Source organism: Rana temporaria, chromosome 4, assembly GCF_905171775.1.
Source record: "Rana temporaria chromosome 4, aRanTem1.1, whole genome shotgun sequence".
NCBI lineage: Eukaryota > Metazoa > Chordata > Amphibia > Anura > Ranidae > Rana > Rana temporaria.
In genome coordinates, this window is record NC_053492.1 from 272756974 (window position 1) to 272779183 (window position 22210).

The 22210-nt window shown below is 37.9% G+C and overlaps 1 protein-coding gene across 2 annotated transcripts in view; it reads right to left on the reverse strand.

The window, feature by feature from the left end:
- Positions 1-22210, reverse strand: part of ROS1 (ROS proto-oncogene 1, receptor tyrosine kinase) — a 192350-nt gene that overhangs the window by 21006 nt on the left and 149134 nt on the right. For both annotated transcript variants that reach the window (XM_040350299.1, XM_040350297.1), the window contains 4 exons: positions 20661-20793; positions 18919-19016; positions 14447-14650; positions 12593-12727 (listed from right to left, as the gene is read on the reverse strand). In XM_040350299.1, the coding sequence (XP_040206233.1) occupies positions 12593-12727; positions 14447-14650; positions 18919-19016; positions 20661-20793 (570 nt within the window). The remainder of the gene's footprint in view (positions 1-12592; positions 12728-14446; positions 14651-18918; positions 19017-20660; positions 20794-22210) is intronic.

Below are 22210 nucleotides of genomic sequence, written 5' to 3' on the forward strand. Positions count from 1 at the left end.
CACTGACCCAATTCACCATTTACTTGTGTTCTCTGCATCCATGGCCAGGGCTAGATACGAGCAGATCTTGCAATTTATGTACTTCAATGACAATGAAAATCGGCTCTACAAAATTCGGCCCCTCGTAAACCACTTTAACCAACAGTTTGCAGCCTTGTTTACCCCCAATCAAGTTGTCTGTGTTGATTAGTCCCTGAAAATGTTTTCTGGCCACTTGTCTTTCAAACAGTATCTTCCCAGCAAGCGTGCCAGATATAGGGTCAAGTTGTATAAGCTCTGTGACAGGGTAAAAGGCTATAAATATAGTTTTATGGTTTACGAGGGAAAAGATAGTCACGTGGAGCCGGAGAACTGCCCATACTACATTGGGAGCGCGGGTAAGATTGTGTGGAACTTGGTGTCATCCTTATTCAGAAAAGGGTACCACTTGTACATTGACAATTATTACATAAGCGGACGCTTTTTAGTCACCTTTTTGACTGTGGAATAGGTGCATGTGGCACCGTGTGATCTAATCGCTGGGGCTTACCCCAGCGGCTTGTAGATTCCCGTCTTAGGCTGGGGGAGAGAGCCCGCTTGAGATGTAAAAATTTGCTTGCAGTGAAGTGGAGGGATTTACGGAATGTTTTCATTCTGTCCTCCCTTCATGCAGATACCACAGTCCAAATTCCAACGGGGACTGGTGTTGTGTCCCGCGATCGGTCACTGGAGCTGAAGAACGGGGAGAGGTGTGTGTAAACACACCTTTCCCGCTCTTCACAGTGGCAGTGTCACTGATTGTCTGTTCCCTGATATAGGGAAAGACAATCAGTGACGTCACAAGTCCAGCCCCACCCCCCTACAGTTAGAAACACACATGAGGTCACACTTAACCCCTACAGCGTCCCCTAGTGGTTAACTCCTAAACTGCAATTGTAATTTTCACAATAATCAATGCATTTTTATAGCACTTTTTGCTGTGAAAATGACAATGGTCCCAAAAATGTGTCAAAATTGTCTGATGTGTCCGCCATAATGTCGCAGTCACGAAAAAAAATGCTGATCGCCGCCATTAGTAGTAAAAAAAAAAAAAATTATCAATAAAAATGCCATAAAACTATCCCCTATTTTGTAAACATTAAATTATATTTTGCGCAAACCAATGGCTTATTGCGATTTTTTTTACCAAAAATAGGTAATAGAATACGTATCGGCCTAAACTGAGGAAAAAAAAACTTTTTTTATATCTTTTTTGGGGATATTTATTATAGCAAAAAGTAAAAAATATTGAATTTTTTTCAAAATTGTCGCTATATTTTTGTTTATAGCGCAAAAAATAAAAACCGCAGAGGTGATCAAATACCACCAAAAGAAAGCTCTATTTGTGGGAAAAAAAGGACAACAATTTTGTTTGGGAGCCACATTGCACGACCGCGCAATTGTCAGTTAAAGCGACGCAGTGCTGAATAGCAAAAAGGGGCAAGGTCCTTTAGCTGCATTTTGGTCCGGGTCTTAAGTGGTTAAATACCAGGAAGAGCCCTTCTGATTCTCATTTGTTTTTGAAAATTAAGAAAGAAAAATAAACATTCTTTTTTTCAATTTTCAAAACTTTGTGACAAAAGGCGAGATCTGCAAAATACTCAACATGCCTCTCAGCAAATAGCTTGGGGTGTCTACTTTCCAAAATTGGGTCATGCTATCTTGACATTTCAGGGCCTCCGAAATGGTGATAGGTAGTGAGGATAGGTAGTGAGGAGTGCTTGGTTTCTGGGGTCCTGTACGCAGCTAGGCTCCCAAAAAGTCCAACACATGTGGTATCCCCGTACTCAGGAGAAGCAGAAGAATGTATTTTGGGGAGTCATTTCACATACACCCATGGCATGTTTGAGCAATATATAATTTAGTGACAATTTTGTGAGAGAAAAATGTTTTTGTAATTTTCCTGAAACTTGTGGCAAAATATAAAAAAATAAATGGATTCAATATGCCTCTCAGCAAATAGCTTGGGGTGTCTACTTTACAAAATGGGGTCATTGGGGGGGAGTTTGTGCCATCTTGACATTTCAGGGTCTCCGAAACTGTGATAGGTAGTGAGGAGTGCTTGGTTTTCGGTGTCCTCTATGCCGCTAAGCTCCCAAAAAGTCTCCCACATCCCTGTATCCCTGTTGTCAGGAGAAGCAGCAGAAAGAATTTTGGGGTGTAATTTCACATATGCCCATGGCATGTTTGAGCAATATATAATTCAGTGACAACTTTGTGTCAATTTATTTTTGTAATTTTTCAATCACTTGTGACAAACAAATAAAATATTCAATGTGCTCAACATGCCTCTCAGCAAATTCCTTGGGGTGTCTACTTTCCAAAATGGGGTCATTTGAAGGGGGGGTTGTACTGCCCTGCCATTATAGCCAGGGCCGATCCTAGGGTCAAAGGCGCCTGGGTGCAGAAATATTTCTGGTACCCAAAATGGGTGCGGCCATTTTACTAACTCCTCCCCTTTGTGTGTGTGAAAGGGCTCTTGGTACATCTCATTACACATCACATCTGTAGATGGACTACTGAGGCGCTGGAATGGGCAGGGGCTGTTTATCCTATGCAATCTATCATGCCATAAAACATCCAGAGCAGGGGCAGCCCAGAGGAGATGTAAAGGGATGCTGGGGATGCCATTCCCCAGCACACAGCACACTGAACACTGTGACTCACCTTGGTTCTCTCTCTGTGTCACAGTCGATGTTTCGCACAAAATCAGTGCTTATTCATATAAGCACTGATTTTGTGCGAAACATCGGCTGTTCCCCTGTTTCTGTTGCTGTGATTTGGTGATGTATTTGCTGTTCATTTAATAAAAGACAACCTGTACGGTTTTTGGAGTGAGGCCATCCATCCTTCAATAAATATACGCTTATTGAGTTTTTTTTACCCAAAACATGTGGCTGAATGCATTTCGCTTAAATGTATGACTAAAATTGAGATTATTGTATTAGTAAAAAATGGACACAAATTTTGTTTTGGTACAGTATTGCATGACCACGCAATTACCAGTTAAAGCAGCGCAGTGCCAAATTGTAAAAAGGGCTCTGGTCAGGAAGGGAACAAATCCTTCCAGGGCTGAAGTGGTTAAAGAGCACGCCTCTTCTGTTTACAAGGTTAAAGCAGTATTTATTGCTAGGAAATTATGTATAACCCCCAAACCTTATATATATATATATATATATATTTATTAACAGAGAGCAGTAATAGCAAACCTTGGCACCCCAGATGTTTTGGAACTACATTTCCCATTATGCTCATGCACCATGCACTCTGCAGTGTAGTTGAGCATCATGGGAAATGTAGTTAAAAAAAATCACGGGTGCCAAGGTTCGCCATCACTGCCCTAGGGAATAAGTTGGTGATTGCATATGTGTGCATGACTTTCGTATGCATTTGCTTCTGCGCCCAAGCACAGAGGGATGGGGTGCTTTAATTTTTTTTTTTTTATTATTAATTTTTTTTTATAATTATCACTTATATTTCTATTACAAGGAATGTAAGCATCCACTGTAATAGAAATAAGGATAACAGTTCCTCTTTATGGAGAGATCTGGGGTCAAAAAGACCCAAATCTCTCCTTTACCTTTAAAAGCAAAAGATTAAAAAAAAAATCGATCTTTTTTTTTTTTTTATAAAAAAAATGTGTTTACCTCCGCCCTAGACCGGAAGTGATGTTGCTTTGGTCCTCCAAGGCCATGGAGGCACTCAGAGATGATCTGGTCTCTGTCCACCTCTGTGACCAGCCGGCCACACTGTCGGATCATTTCTCTTGCGCTCCTGTGAAAACGGTAAGTCTGAGAAACTCAGGTAAGTGACAGAAGGGGAGGACATCACCGCTCCTGAAACCATTCCAATGACTCATAAACCACTTGGACTACTTTCATGTGAAAGAAAGCCACTGGCTGAAAAAGAAAATACTGGGATTATGGCCGATAGTTTCAGCAAAAACCCCGGTAAACCACTTGCAAACCATAATGTATAATTTTATATATATATATATATATATATATATATATATATATATATATATACACACACACACACACAAATATATTTCTCAATGGCCACAAATTATATAAATCCACTTTAGTGTGCCTTTGTTAACCCAGATAACACCATATAAAAAGTAGTTGTGACATCATTACATTAATATACAAAGCCTGTTCAAAGAGTAACGTTGTGAGAGGGACCCCACCTACTACAGGCTTTCTGCAGAAAACTACAAGAGGGAGCGGAGACAAGACCAGTCACTCTACACAAGGAGAGAGCAGCACTGACCAGTCTTTATTACAGGAAGTTCCTACACAGAGCAAAAGCTTCACACTGCTTTACTGCCCAGATCTGGAAGAAATACACAAATTACATCAAGATTCAAGTAAAAATTTCACATGCCAATAGTCTATTTACAATTTTTGTTTATCCTAAAGTTCAGCTTTAAATCTATATGATAGGATGAATATAAGAATCAATGAGCAGGCTAACTGTGCCCCAAGTCCAAGTTTAAATAAAATATTTTGTAAAAATTGTATCTGATTGTCACAAAGTCTTATTGCACATGTGCGGCAGTTATATTACTTATGAGCTTGGGGAAAGATGACAATATAGTATATAGATTAAAGGATTTTAAAAGGTATTTTTTCCCTGACACATCACATATAGCCCTACAGGCCAGTTATCTAAAATAACTGAAAGGTGCAATATCATGGATAATTAAATATTTTGTGAAGCAGTGACTCTTAACAGGGGTTTATCTGTCTTTTTGTAAAGAGTAAAACTGTGAAACGACTGTCAGTTTATTTACTGATCACAGCACTTGGAGAAGTGCTCTATAACATTTAAGTGGGTAATGACTGAATGGACCCTGGGGCATTAGGTTTTTGTCATTAAATCATTAATCAAACATCATTCATTTGTCAGAAGCTTCATCATTTGTTTATTGCTTGGTCATGTAACAAAATGCTCAATACCATGAGCACTACAAATTTCAAGATCTTATACAGCATATCTGGTTACAAGAGATATAAAATTTGTGTATGCAAAGATAAGATGTATTTTAAAACTTCCACATAAGTAAAATTATTTGTATCAATGTCAAAATGTTGACGTGTATTAATTATCAAAATTACATCTTTTTATTATGCTAACATTTGTTTGTTGCCAAATAGGATGTCTGGTGTTCTCATTACTGCAGACTGAGTGTTTTAACACTGCTAAATAAAAGACAATACACACAAGCATGGTATAGTTCTGTGTGTATATATGGTTCCCTCTGCTGGTAAGAAAAGAGAAACAAGCAAACAGAAAATAGTGCACATGGGGTTGGGCCATTTAATACTGCCTCTCTCCACCTTTCTTAAATATTAGTATCTGTTTCTCAGTAGTTCACTTTAATCATTTATTTCAGACAAAATCCTTTTTTTCACTTGATTGGGTAATCCAAATTAGCATAGCTTTAGCTTTAATTTTTTTGTGAACTAATTTAACAATCTTTACGCCTTTAGTAAATCATCCTCAAAGACCAATATTCATACTTTCCCAGTGTAGTAGTAGAGAAAAATACATGTGTTTGATGTATATTTTGTAAGATGTCACATCCTTATGCTACGTCTTTAAAGCGGGGGTTCACCCGTACATAACACTTTTTCCCCTTAGATGGATGCTCGTTTTGTCTAGGGGAATCGGCTAGTTGTTTTAAAATATCAGCTGTACTTACCGTTTACGAGATGCATCTTCTCCGTCACTTCCGGGTATGGGCTGCGGGACTGGGCGTTCCTATTTTGATTGACAGTCTTCCGAGAGGCTTCCGACGGTCGCATCCATCGCGTCACGATTTTCCGAAAGAAGCCGAACGTCGGTGCGCAGGCGCAGTATAGAGCCGCACCGACGTTCGGCTTCTTTCGGCTACGAGTGACACGATGGATGCGACCGTCGGAAGCCTCTCGGAAGACTGTCAATCAAGAAGGAACGCCCAGTCCCGAAGACCCATACCCGGAAGCGACGGAGAAGATGCATCTCGAAAACGGTAAGTACGGCTCATATTTTAAAATAACTAGTCAATTCCCCTAGACAAAATGAGCATCCATCTAAGGGGAAAAGGGAAAAAAAAACTCCATTGGGTGAACTCCCGCTTTAGGAGTCATGTATATATAGGACCAATATATATCTTTGATTTTGTCATTTTAGCTACATAACCACATTGCACCCAACTGTTCCTGATTTCAGGAGAATTGTCCCTGAATTGGAGCAATGTCCCACTTTTTATCTTTCAAAAAATGTTTCGCAGTGCTAAACCTTTCATCCCATTTATAAATTGCTGCATTTTTTTATTTTAAAAAGCCAATAAAAAAGAAATAGTAGCGGTAAAAAAAAAACCCTTGTGGATTTATTAACCTTTTTTGGGGGGTTAATTCACCTTTAAGCGGGTGTGACAGGGGGCGTGTCCTATGCCTATATACGTTTGGTACAGTAGGTGCCGCCGATTTTGTATATCCAGCGCGATGGGATTGCGCTGGATATCGCCACTGTGAGGCTGTGCAGCGCATCTATAGGAATGTATTGCGGGTGGAGTAACAGAGCTCAGCGCTGGTTCCAGTGACAGGGGTTGTGGGGCGGCCAATGTCGCACTGCCTGACCGCGATTATGTAAAATATCGCGGTCAGGTACTGAAGTAGGTGTCCCTCATTCCTATCTTGAAATGTTGGAAGGTATGCATAAAAGTCAGGAAGTAAATTTTGGGTACTTGCACATGGTACTGGTGCATGCTACCTGATGTTTAAACATCAGTATTCCTGGCCAACATGTCTTGTGTATGTGCGTATGCACATACACAAGTAAAAAAATAATCAAGCTATCAGGATGGAATTTTGGAATTTTAACCTCAAATTAACAGTTTACAATCACACACATGTAAAATATTGACCAGCAACTCAGATCTTATTTACTCATTTATACATAGTGCATCTTTACATGTCCTTGCATACAGGCACTTTAAAAAAAATGGGCTACATTTTTTTAGTCAGCAGTGTACACAATTAATTATTAAAGATCAAAGTATAAAGCCTTAAGCCTCGTACACACGACCGGTTTTCCCTGCAGGAAAACTGCCAGGGGAGCATTTAGCTGGGAATCCCGGCCGTTTGTATGCTCCCTAGTAGTTTTCCCACCAGGAAAACAGCCTGGAATCCCGACGGGAAAATAAATCATTATTCCTGGTCCATGAGTGCTTTTCATAGTTCCAGACTGCTTCACGTCAAGTTCTACAAGCAAGAGCTTCACGTTTTCAGGAAACAATAACAAAATGGGTCCCGCTATGTAATTATTATTATGCCGCATACAGACGGTCGTTTTTTGTGATGAAAAAAAACGTTGTTTTTTAGCATGAAAAAAAACGACGTTTTTCAAACTTCATTTTCAAAAACGACGTAGCATACACACCATTGTTTTTTCCAAAAGCTCTAGCAAAGCGCGGTTACGTTCAGCACGTACGACGGCACTCTGTTCCATTCAAACTCGCGTCCTAACTTGCTTCTGAGAATGCGCAGGTTTTAAACGTCGTTTTGCCCACACACGGTCATTTTTTATGACACAAAAAACAACATAAAAAATTCAAGCATGTTCGAATTTTTTTTTTTGTCGTTTTTTTTGAAGACATAAAACAACGTTTTGCCCACACACTATCATTTTAAATTACGTTTTTTAAAACGTCGTTTTTTTTTTTCATCACAAAAAACTACCGTGTGTACGGGCATAATACATACTTGCAGTTTCATTTGCTTATTAAAGCTGAACTAAGTCCTCCTGTCCTTTACAATTAAGGAAGCTGCCATCTTAGCCTTTGTTTGTTATGACACCAGATATTTGATGCCTGAACAGTTTAGCTGAGAGCAGAGGCAACTGTGAATTATCATTCATGCCATGCCTTGAATGTAACTGTTTTGGGAAACTGCTAAATTAATGGGTTTAGTTCTGCTTTCACATACAGTATATATACACTACAACGCAAAGGTTTACAATGGGTTGGAAACAATATGCCATGAGATGGAATTTCCTTTTATACTAATTTGGGGATCTGGGTTTATATAATGGGACTGCATCATCTGCAACGTATAACAAATGAACATTGGGACATTTTTTGGACACATCCAATGTTGTGACAATGTTTTATTATTGATGTGGTTTGATGTGCTGTAATAATTTATTAATTTGTTATATGTTTATGTTTTGTTACATATGCCGGTAAAGCAGCAATTGTATTGTACAGTCTTATTTTAAGGTGAAGGATATTGCAAGTTGTCACAGCTTTTATCATGTGGAAAATTGTTTCTTTTTTTTAAATAGTGTGCACATAATATTTGTATCTATTTATGGTCATGTCATTTTTATATTATTTCATTGATTGCTCCTGTTATTTTAAAAAATGGTATAGTTTTCTTATTTAATTGCATAGAAAAACTGTCCAATAAATTGCATTAGAATCTCCTAGGAAAATGAATTTCTTCTTGTGAAGTCTACAAGCTAACTTCATTACTTCCTAATAAATAGCCATATACAAACTGCCAAGGTTTCTAATAGGCTTGCACTTCTCATCTTTGAACCCTAAACTGATCATTGATGGATAGTTTAGGAAATGATAATCTTCTATAGCGAAGCAGAAATAAGAGACGATTAACGACCCTTTCCTCGGCTCTTCATGCTCAGAACTATGTTTAGGATAAATGGAATTTAAAGAATTCAGCACTTCCATTAATAACTGGCTGTAGTGGCAACAGACAATATAGTTAACTAACAGGAGCAACATACAGGCGCTGAGTTCTAGGTCAATCCCACAAAAAGAAGGATAGTGACCTAAGCAGCTTACCCCTACAAGCCAGCCTTGGGCTCCGCAGGCAACAGGCTAGGTTAGGTTTATTTTTAAAGACTGAGGGGTCTTCCGTTTTTTTTTTTATAAACACATCTTTTCCTAGCTACAAATTTAAAGTTGCCATACAGAAAGACTGATTGTTACTTGATCTTGCTTTTATTGCTAATGAAATGGTGAAATTAACATTCATAAGTATTACATGAACAGTAAAAAAAACACAATGTCAAGTGTTAACACGTAAAACCATTATGTGAAATGTACTAGCTAATCTAGTACAGTAAGGTTTACAGTACATTGAAATGTTCACCCTAAATATTAAATACAGCTTATCGAGACCAGCTCAATATGTATATGAACATTTGGCTAATAAAAAATGTATAGTTCATTCAAATACCGTGAATCTGTGGTTTTCAAGAGACACTTCCTGGTCTCCTCTCTTCCCCAGCGCCCCAGTGTTTGCTGGGAGTTGATCGCAATGTCTCCTGGGAGTACAGTGTTGTGCTTTTCAGGAGACTATATTATTTATTAAAAAATCTGTGCAAAATAGCTTATAGTGCAAGTCTCATATTTAACATGTGAAAATGTTCTTGTGTAAAACCAAACACACTTATTCTTATGAAAATAGTGATGTGCCCAAAATCACACTGCACACAGGTGTCCACTTTGTGGTGCCCACAAGTGCTCAAACTCCTTGCCAGAAATATAGGATCTTATATTATAAGAGATAGATGGCAGCTGACTGACACACAGCCTTCATCTACAGAGGTACTCCAGTGCCTCAGCATTTAACATCACAACTCATATGGAGCATAAGGAGGACAAAGTGACAAATCCTATAGTGTAGCGTTTAAAAGACCTTCGCATTTGGAAAAAATATCACTCACATGAGATACAGTATGTAGAGACCAGCACAAAGAGGGAAAATATTGCCGACAGTTCACCGGCGTGCATGATGACATAATGGACCAGGCCCTGCTCAACAAGTTTCTTCGCTAAACTGACATCATCAGGGGAAGAGGGCTAGTCAACGACATCCACAGTCAATGTTATATATAAATTAGGATTGGGATTATCCAGCGCTCCGCAACAACTCCCACATAAGATAACAATATACAGAACGGTCCAAATAACAAAACAAGAAACCAAAACCAATGCAAATTTAAACGGTAAAAAAATATATTTTAATTTACTTTTTTTAAATTGTTATAAAGTACTGCCAGATTGCCATCTAGTGGACAAAAGGGAAATCTTGACGGCTAAAGAAATCCTAATATCATATTGCTGCCATAGAGAAAATCTCCCAAAGCTCCAGACATTATTGTTTAGTTTCAAATATTAAAAGCATAATTGAAATGCCATTACAATAGTCTGTGGTGTGTGAATTCTAATTGTTTACAACATAAAACATTCCAACATAAGACATCAACATCCCAATAAAAACTCAAATAAAAAAATATTAAAACTCCTAAAAAAAACAAGGAACATTTATTTATTGTACTTCAATATCTAAAAGAAGGATAGAATACTGTACTAGAATCTGTTACTGATAAAACCGCCAACGTCCCACTCAACTTTTATTCTGAAGGGACTGTACATCCACTTATGGATGTACAAACTTTTGAGGTTAACAAAGAACCATGCTCAATATTAAGGACAGAATTCATTTCCTATTCTTAAACATCATGCTAATAATCTCTTTTGCAAAAAACTTTGTGTAAAAATAGCCACCTGTGTCACATAATCTTCCCTCTAAGTGCAGTTTCTCCTGAATCGTTTGAAACAGTTCCCTTGGAATAGCCTTCAGCCAAGAGGTGTGGTGGCAACTTCCTATAGGAATGTAGCCTTTCCTAACAGTTTTTTATAGATGGGTTCTGATCAAAAAATAATCCCCCTTGCAAAAAATGACCAAATCCAAAACATTAATCAAAACACTTTTCCATTTATAGGTAAATCTTATACCCCAATTGTTACTGTAAAGGCAGATTATAAAGTTAGAATCAACTTCGCCCCTCAATATAAGGAGGGTGTTATCAATACATTGCCTCCAAAAGAACTCAAGAATAGGGGTTACCAAAAATTGCACTTCCTCCCACCAAACTATTAATAAATTTGCAAGGCTGGAAGCAGATTTTAATCCCTTTGCTACGCATTTTGTTGTAAATAAAAGGTCAACCTGTACCAAAAATAATTATGTTCCATAGCAAAAGTAATTTTAATACAGTCTCTTTCTGTATAAGAGGCAGAAAATCATTCGAATTCAAATAATGCTCAGCAGCCTCAAAACCCTTATTATGTGAATAATAGTATACAAAGATGAGACATTGGCAGTAATGAGCAACACATCTCCACTATGTCTCATAACTTTCAATTCATTATAAACCTAGGTTGCAACCTTCAAAAAAGATTCTCCTGAATATTCATTCAATAACATAATTTGAGCTGTATATACAGGGGCAGGGGAGACCCTCCAACATTTCTCCCCAGAACAAATCTGAAAGATATGAGTTTGCATTGTTGCCAAATCCTTATATTGTGCAAGAGTCAACCATATGCATACACAAATATAGTCCATGTACAATCAACCAGTCATTCAGTACTTTAGTAGGTATCTTATAGCTCCAAATATCAAGGGTGGCTCATCTACAGGGCTATCCACTGGGTAACAAAACAGTATTTCTGGTGTTATAACAGGGCAGCTTCACTAGAACGCATGCAGTGATCATATTAATTTTTTTATTAAACACAATTGTTTTAATCACAGTGGAAACTAGCCTAGTGTCAGATATTTCATTTTTATTTAAAGAGCCAGCAAATGAATGTTAGTAGAATTATATATTTCTTTCGTTATAGTTGTACACTGCATATAAGATGTTTACATAAGCATCAGTAGACATGTGCACTGAATTTTGTTTCGGAATTTCGTTTTCGTCCGAAAAATAAATGTATTTAGTTACTCCCGACATTCGTTCAAATCTGTCATTGAAGGCTTACGGTGTCTGTCAAATGTTCTAAGAAGATTCAACGAAGCAGCTAAACTGTACGTCGAATCGTACATTTCCGGTCTAATGTTCCGCCTACAATCTATAGTAGAATTCTAATGTTGTATGTCACTAATAATAATTATATTTATAAATTATTATTACTAGTCAACCAACATTCAAATTCTTCAATAGCCTATGGGCTGAGCATTTGACTGGAAATTTACAATTGCGGTGTCATACAGTTTAGCTGCTTGTCAAATCTTCTTAGAACTTTTGACAGACACCATAAGCCTTCAATGACAGATTCAACATTTGTATGTTTTTCGCTGCTTCGTCGAATTTTTGTCGTTCTTGTCGAATGGTCTACCCCAACACTGTCTCTATAATGTCAAATCTTTTCTCTCTATGTCAAATCTTTCCGCTCTATGTAGAATAATCTTGGACTAATAGAGTTAAGGTTAGGCACATTTGACCGCAGGTTCAATAGACGAACGAAAATGAAAATAAAGCATTTTTTTATGTCGGATCTTTCGGATTTCGAATTGTGCGCGTTCAATTTCCTTTCTTAAAACTGTAATGAAAATACACAAAATTCGGACAAAAATGCATTTGGACGAAAACGAGTGCACATGTCTATTGTTTAGACTGTTTACATCAAGATAACTTGCATGATAGTAGTAATGGTAATTTAAACGTGCACTGGTACTAGTATAATGAATTAAGGATTTCTACTTACATGTCATCAGGGCAGTTATCAGGAGAATCTATTCTCCTTCCAGAGCGTACATAATGTAAAACCTCCATGTTTGAATAACCTTGATAAGGCTGCTGACCCAATGTAAAGAGCTCCCACAAAAGAACCCCAAAAGACCTGAAATAGAAATATATATATATAAATATCAGCTGGGAAAAACAGTTCTTATAATATATTAAACATATTCCAAAATTATATTGTTATAGGTCATACTGTGCCCGATATATTAAACCTGTAAACCTGTCCTGAAAAAGGACAACAGCTTAATGCAAATAATCATATCAATATGTGATAATAAATAAAAAATCTTGTCAAGTTCTGCCTTACTGAACATTAAAAAAGGTACTAACACCAGGGATTGTTGATCCAGGCATTATATGATTGCTTTCTGGGGATCAGGAAGGAATTTATTTTTCCCCCACTGGAGCAAATGGGACCATGCTTTATAGGATTTTTTTGCCTTCCTCCTCTGGATCAACTGTGGATATATTATTCTGTATATTGGTGGATTTTTATTACACTATTTATGTATTTATTTATTTATTTGTCTACTGGTTGAATTACAAAATTTGAATTAGAAAAAAAACGTACACAGGTGAGAAAAGGAAATTTAAATATAAATCCAGGGTGTTCCTCACGCAGCAACATATTTGCTGCATGCACAGAGCAGAGATGAAAAGAAACTAAGGTAAGAAAATAAGCAGAATGCTTTAGAGGTCTGTTAAGTTCAGAATGAGTTATGTGAGTTATGTGAGCAACAAATGCATATTTCAGAGAGAAAAATAGATGAATAGCAGTCCCTCTCCGTGCTCTATCCTTCACCTGTCACTCCCGTTTGTTTTCACGAATCTTACAGAACAAGGATGGAGTACAATACATCCACATGCATTTACCTTAAAGCTGACCACAGACAGGCAGATGTGTTACTGAAAGTAACAGGTGACAAGTTATGTGCCTGTCCTAATTTACAATCCTCTTCCAGACTCTGCCAACATGAGGTTGTGGCACATGAATAGATACAGGCCCACTCTAACAAAATAGATATAACTAATAAGGTGACCGGATTCTTAAAATGAAATCCGGGACATATTTTTTTTACTAGTAATGGTGGCAATCAGCGACTCTATGCCCGTCGCCGCCCGGCTCACAGCCTGTCAAGTCTTACCCGGCTACTACTGGGTGGGGAGCGGAGGAAGATCACTCCGCCAGGGAAGGCAAGGAGACAGGCAGGCGGCTGGCCGGGACTTGAGCCAAGGCAGAAGAACATGCGAGCGGAGTTGAATGGGCATGCACCTGAAACTGAAGAAATATTCCCTCTGCTCCGACCAGCACACGATCATCAGAAAGGGGCACAGACAATGAAAAAAATACCCCTCCTCTCCCTAAGCTGTAATTCAGATTTTTTTTTATTATTTTGCACTGACTGTTTTTAGAATTGCATCAGCCCCTGCTCAAATCCAATCCAGGGATAAAACCGGGGACAGACTTGGTCCTTAATTCGGGGACTGTCCTCTGAAACCGGGGATGTCTGGTCACCCTATTGTAAAACCTATGTATATGATAATGAGGGCTCTCCAGGCTCAGCCACACACACACTTTTGAGGGAATTTACTAAACCGGAGCACTCAGAATCTGGTGCAGCTGTGCATGGTAGCCAATCAGCTTCTAAATTCAGCTTGTTCAATTAAGCTTTAACAATAAAATCTGGAAGCAGATTGGTGTCTATGCAGAGCTGCACCCTCTATATTTGGTATTCTTCCTGTACTTGCCCTGATCCCTACCTGAACACTTTTTATTTTTTTAAATAAGTTCACAATTTGAGGTAGTAAAACTCACCATACATCAGAGCGATTGGTGAAGATCCCATCAATAAGACTTTCCAAAGCCATCCATCGGACAGGCAGAAGTCCTTCTCCCTTCTTTTTGTAATAGTCACTTTTATATACATCTCTAGCAAGTCCAAAATCCCCAATCTTCACTGTTCTTGTTGGGTCATTGTATTCTTTCACCGAAATCAAGCAATTGCGGGCAGCCAAGTCTCTAACAAACAGTGAAAATGTATAATGAGCACAATGATCCAAAATTAATCAGTGGACAAAGATATGCAAATGCTTTTAGATAGAAATTAACATTATACTGTAACAAATGTTTGTAATGTAGGTTGGACAAAAGCTATCCTGGCTCAGGAGTGTTAATGTAAAACGCTACCATCAATGAAAATTTTTTTATTCTTTGGCACACCAATCCAATTCATCATTCATCCATCTATGTATGTGCCAAGTAACAATGGGCCAGATTCACGTAGGTGAGCGGCGGCGTAACGTATCGTAGATACGTTACACCGCCGCAAGTTTTCATCGCAAGTGCCTGATTCACCAAGCACTTGCGATGAAAACCTACGCCGGCGACCTCCGGCGCAAGGCGGGCCAATTCAAATGGGCGTGTGCCATTTAAATTCAATAACATAATTTGAGCTGTATATACAGGGGCAGGGGAGACCTGATTTTTTCGAACGACGACAGGCGTAGCGTAATTACGTATTCCCGGACGGCTTACGCAAACGACGTTCATTTTTAAATTTAGACGCGGGAACGACGGCCATACTTTAGACAGCAATACGTTTGCTGACTAAAGTTAGGGCACCAAAAAAAAACGACTAACTTTGCGACGGGAAACTAGACTAGCGGCGACGTAGCGAACGCGAAAATCCGTCGGGAATCGCCGTAACTCCTAATTTGCATAACCGACGCTGGTTTACGACGCGAACTCCCCCCAGCGGCGGCCGCGGTATTGCATCCTCAGATCCGACAGTGTAAAACAATTACACCTGTCGGATCTTAGGGATATCTATGCGTAACTGATTCTATGAATCAGTCGCATAGATAGAAACAGAGATACGACGGCGTATCAGGAGATACGCCGTCGTATCTCTTTGGTGAATCTGGCCCTAAATTCTTTAAGAGAGAAAAAAAGCAGTGGAGTTTTTTAGACAAGAGGTCACCATTGTCTGTAAGGAGATATGCAGCTAAGGTAGTATGGTATAGATAAGTAACTAGAAACATTTTCCAAGTTATATATCATCAGGACATAAAATAACTGGTTTCTGGGTCTTCCCTGTGTACATAATTGTGATTTGCTAATTTTCTGGAATAATCATCAGGTGGAGATTCAGTTTATCTGATAATGTTGGTGTTTTTTGGTGCTATAGAGACAACCAGGCAAAAGAACACAAAGGGCTGATTTATTTTGGAGGGCAGATATTGCAAGCCACGCACCACAGGACATTACTGTTATTACATTATACGGTGTTGTATTTTATAAATCATTTATAACATGCAGAGCACAATCTGGAGCCTACCACATTCTACTGAGTGTTCTTGGCATATTGTTGAAGACAACACTTCAGGACAAAAGGAGAGTCCTTTTTTCTCTCCCCAGGCACATTTTTCTCCTGTTCATTAGAATGATAATTTAGAAATTAATTTAGAAATCAAAGGGGTTGTAAAGGTACAATTTGTTTTTCCTACATAGCTTCCTTTACCTTAGTGCAGCCCTCCTTCACTTACCTCATCCTTCCATTTTGCTTTTAAATGTCCTTATTTCTTCTGAGAAATCTTAGCTTCCTGTTCTTCTGTCTGTAACTCCACACAGTAATGCAAGGCTTTCTCCCTGGTGTGGAGTATCGTGCTCACACCCTCCCTTGTGGAGTTACAGACAGAAGAACAGGAAGTGAGGATTTCTCAGAAGAAATAAGGACATATAAAAGCAAAATCAAAGGATGAGGTAAGTGAAGGAGGACTGCACTAAGGTAAAGGAAGCTATTTAGGAAACAAAATTGTGTACCTTTGCAACCCCTTTAAGCACTGATCCCTTATTTTAGAATACGTAGGTTTTGCAGGTGAGAACAGTGTAGCTCACCAGCCACTTATTTTTTCCTCAGTCTTCTTGCCAAATGTGAAGAGAGGAGATGATGTCTCTTTTGAAACGTAGCAGACCTTTGTTTGAAGAAATATTTTATGCTGGGATAAGCACTTTTTAAAGCTGCCACTTACATAACAAACATGTCAACCCTTATAAATATATTTGATAATTTATTTATATGGCGCTCAAAGAACCAAATAATCAATATACCAATAGGTGATGTTGATCTATATGGATAGTGACAACCAATAAATAATTGAAAATTATTAATGAAACCGTGAAGAAGTTATGATAAAATTCCAGTGCTCAACAATACAATTATAGATATGGTATTGGTGAAATGTAATAAAAGTCCATAAATACAATCCTTATTCAAATGAATAAAAAGTACATGTGAAGCTGATAAGTAAATAAGGGTGAGACAGAGATCCTCCACCGGAAAATGCACCCAAATATTGAGATGTAGTCTCCTTACCAGATATATAGATCGTATTTCAACGATCACATGGGGCTCAGGGACGTTTAAAGTCTTCCCAATGAGACTATCTCTTAGTGTGGAAGGTGTAAACAGCAATTCCAAATCCTGTGTACTTCAAAAATGCTTCAATAGGACAGTAGCCATCCGGGCTCCCATGAAATGAAAAAACAGGGGGACCACATAGTGTAAAACCGCTTGATATAGGATTTAATAAGAAATAGTAGTGCACTTACAATTATGTAGAAGTAAGAGCGCAATAAAACATGAGGGGAAGCAGCGTCTCCTCTACGCTTCCTTTGTCTGCTTTAAACGTCCCTGAGCCCCATGTGATCGTTGAAATACGATCTATCGATCTGGTAAGGAGACTACATCTCAATATTTGGGTGCTTTTTCCGGTGGAGGATCTCTGTCTCACCCTTATTTACTTATCAGCTTCACATGAACTTTTTATTCATTTGAATAAGGATTGTGTTTATGGACTTTTATTACATTTCACCAATATCATATCTATAATTGTATTGTTGAGCACTGGAATTTTATCATAACTTCTTCACGGTTTCATTAATAATTTTCAATTATTTATTGGTTGTCACTATCCATATAGATCAACATTACCTATTGGTATATTGATTATTTGGTTCTTTGAGCGCCGTATTTTCTTTGTTTTTTCTGTTGTATTTACTTTGGTATCCTGAGTATTAATACTGGCAGCTCTTTATACACTCACGTATATTTTCTTGGTTCATTTATTGTGTTAGCGCAGTGTTTTTTTCTTCCTCTTGTAGGAAGGAGAATTTTTTTCATAATTTATTTATATGCCAGTTGTTAATCTAAGTGTCTGTGCCCACAAGGCGTACATAGCAGGAACCATCTGAGATTTGAACCCTTAATGGGCAGGCTGAATGTACCAAGTTGATCGATCGATTAACTTGGGTAAACCCAGCCTGCTAGATTCTCTTGTTATAATCACTGTCTTCTCCCAATGGAAGTACAGTGTGTTTGGGGCACTAGGTCACTCTCCTTGAATTTTTGTATTTGTTTTATAAAAGTTCAAAGATGCAAAGGAAACAGTAAGTCCACGTACACATAAGCTCACATTTATAAACCTAGGTTAAAGTCAGTATATGTGATTTTGTTCAAAAGCCAATATGTGAGAGGGATATCAACAGCCCCTTCATTGGAAGAAAAACACTACTAATTGTGTGTAACTTAAACGTCTCCTAATGGAGTTTAATTATGGGAAGAAATGAAAAAGGGAAATCCTTTTTCTGCTTTTGAAACTTGTAATTTTATTTTATACAAGTAAAGAATTTACCTTCTGATAAAAGGTAATGGCAATCCTGTGTGGACATTGATTTATTTGTCTGGTGAGTATTCTTGATGGAAGAACATGTATATGAAGAAGAGAGACCAGACACCTGTAATTTTAGGGCTCTGGTAGGGGGAACTAGTTAAACTGGTTCTACCAGGCTAGTTGCTACCCTGTGTGAGGGTGCAATGGCCTGGGTGATGATTTTCACCCTAGGTGATTTGGGACCTCGGGTACCTGTGTTGGATAACTTGGAAGTCAAAGCATAATTACTGCTATGTTGCTGTGAGGTCTTGAGGTTGGAGCTCCATCCGTGACCTATGAGGATTGGTAGGTCCAGTATTCAGCTAGCAGATCTCCAACTGCTGTGAACTGAAGTCAGGTGTTCTGTATCCCAGGGGATTGACTGCTAAGCAGAAAGTAACCCTGTGTTACACACAGTTGTCTTTGTATGTAGTTTCACAAGTACTGCCTAGAACTGTAACATTTTATTTTGCACATTTTCTTATTTAGCTCCAGATAATTATAACAATTTTTCTACTGCTCTGTTTTCTTAACTAGAAAAATGAAAAAGTCATAGTTACAGCATCAAAGTAGTACCTGTGTACAAAATGTAATCTCTCCAAATAAGCACATCCTCTTGAAATGTCAAGTGATATGTCAAGAAGATCCATGGAAGAAAGCAATGGGTCTTCATACTAGAAGAATTGAAAAGAAGAACAGTGAAAGCTACCATCCTTTCATTTAACTGACTAATGTTCACACAACATTCTCATGATGGCATTTTATATATGATTTATGACTTTATGACATAGTAAGAGGTAGCGTAAGCAAAGGTTTTTCTTTTTCTAGCTTGTCATCACCAGGCTTCATGCATCTTAATAGCAACTAAACTACTTTTAATTTAGTTCCACGGAAGTCAAAATTAAAATGCAGCATGTTGACAAGATTGGAATGTAGCCAATATAAAATACCAAAAAAAAAAAATCTACTTAAAATAGATCTAAACTTTACCATTTAGGCTTTGACTTGTTAATGTAACTTCTAAAGTTAAAGGTGCATATTTTTAAATATGCAACTTTTACTGAAATAATTCTTGGCAATGCTGGCCCTTGTTTAGGCACCACCTGTTGTAGAGTGACAAATGCACTGTCACTGTCTTCCCTTTGTGCTCCTGCATTGACATCTTGTCACATTAATATTATTATACAGGATTTATATAGCGCCAACAGTTTGTGCAGTGCTTTACAACATGATTAGCTACTAGTCAAGGCTACAAGCAGCTGTGCCAAAACATATTGCGCATGCATGGTTCACTGTTGTAACTATCAGAAAGTCGGTCCTAGGCAATGATGTGCAGCTAATATAGGAGGGAGAGGGAGTATGCAGATAGAAAATGCCTGAAGGTTGCCGTAAGAAATTAGCAGCACTGAGATGCATAAAAAAATTAAAACTCAATAAACAGTTTGAATACAAGAAAACATCTGGCAATTGCTATGATACATTATAATTTATATGATACATATCAGATTAATTATAATATAATATCATACATTTGATATATCATCATCCTTCAGTTAGGGTTTAGAATGTTAATGCTGAACTCCAGCCAGAAATAATTTTTACCAATTTTCAAAATCATTGTAAAAATAAATTATTATTATTATACAGGATTTATATAGCGCCAACAGTTTGTGCAGTGCTTTACAACATGATTAGCTACTAGTCAAGGCTACAAGCAGCTGTGCCAAAACATATTGCGCATGCATGGTTCACTGTTGTAACTATCAGAAAGTCGGTCCTAGGCAATGATGTGCAGCTAATATAGGAGGGAGAGGGAGTATGCAGATAGAAAATGCCTGAAGGTTGCCGTAAGAAATTAGCAGCACTGAGATGCATAAAAAAATTAAAACTCAATAAACAGTTTGAATACAAGAAAACATCTGGCAATTGCTATGATACATTATAATTTATATGATACATATCAGATTAATTATAATATAATATCATACATTTGATATATCATCATCCTTCAGTTAGGGTTTAGAATGTTAATGCTGAACTCCAGCCAGAAATAATTTTTACCAATTTTCAAAATCATTGTAAAAATAAATGAACAGTACAGTATGGTCAGAGCCTAACATCTGGCACTGAAAATAGGTTAAGATCACAGCATGTAACTATCTGTGTAGCTTGTATGTTCACAAAGCACCTTGCATTGTTTTTCGGTGAATGCAAAGCATTCTGTGATTGGTAGAGGGGCTATTGGACTTTCAACTGCATATATAGGCATATTTTAGACAAGTATTTCTTTGCAACACATGGACAGAAAACAAACTTACCATAGTATTTGGTCGTGCTCCTCTTAAGTATGAAAGTAGATCGCCACCATCCATTAATTCTAAGATCATGTACTGAGGCTCATTAAAAAGACAGACTCCAAGTAGCTTCAGAATATTAGGATGATGGAACTGACTGGACACAAAGTCAGAGACTGTTATGTTGTTATCATGATAATTTCTAATCTTCTTAAAAGAGAAGTATGGGGTTAACAAAAAAACAAAAAAAATGTATACTCACCTAGTTGGATGCAGCATTGGAATGGATTCTGCATCTGTCCCCCACCGTCTCTGCACTGAGAACTGAGCGATCAAACACCACTGATCGGTCAGTTCTCCCCTCTGCTGTGAGCAGAGACCTTGTGACTGTTCTGTGCTCTACCCCTCCAACGCTCAATGGAGCGCTGGGCTGAGGAGGGGAGGGAGAACCTGGCTTGGCCTTCTCCAGTGGTGCAGCTGAGAGACTGAGTCAGCTGCCAATCCAGGAATTTGGGTGGATCCTGACTGTAAAGTTGGGATCATTCCCCAGCCTGGTATTTTGTAGGGGAAACATTGGTATTCTTCTCTGCCTGTGCAGTTGAAAAAAAGTGCATAATTTTAATCTAATGGAGCTGCCCGTTCCAAAGTTGTAATAAACTAGTAAGTGAAAATATGTATGTGATGAACTGCGCTCCCTATCGTAACCGCTTTGGAAACAATGGGATATCTTTGAATATCCGTCCCAGCAAGCCCAGTGATACCTCCGATTAATCATTTAAGAAGAGATGGCCACACATGTCCGGATCAGACATGAAACAAGATACAATCTCCCATGGTGAAGTATATCATAAAAGCCTCTTAAAGCCATCCAGCAAAAACAGAAGTAAAAAACATACAAATAGGCTTGCTGAGACGAATCTTCAAAGATATCCAATTTTTTCAAAGCAGTTACGATCTCTGTAATAGGGATCATCCTCATCTGGTGAATGGGATGAGTGCTTTGTGTTGGTGAAGGATTCCTACAGTCACCCATTCATTTATAATAATAATAAATGAAATCACCTTCTCACTGGAAAAAAATTTGATGACCCTTTTTTGGACTTAAAACTTTTTTGCTTTAATTGGTTATTGGACATTATTGTTCTGTGACTCTTATCAAGTTGATGGAATGTATGATTGATCACAATTTTATGTACACTTATGTTTACTATTTAGTGTTTGATTACATTTCTACTGATTTTTTTTTTTCACTGTACACACTTTATATTAAGGTATTAAGCCATCACGTACATAATTTCGTTCCCCAGCCTGGACCAGCTGAGTGACTGAAAAAAACATTACAGGAGTGCAGAAAGAACTGCACTTCTGTGATCCATAGGAGAAGTAGGGCCAAAAGAGCTTTGGCCTTACTAAAATACATTTAATACATAGTCTTTTAGTAAATATTTCCTTTACATCGGATTGTACATTACCTGTGCTTATTTAATTACAGTACTGAAAAAAATCTAGTAATGTTACATTTGATAAAGAAATTGTGTGCTATGGGACATGTGTAGAAAGCCATTGCTAACCTC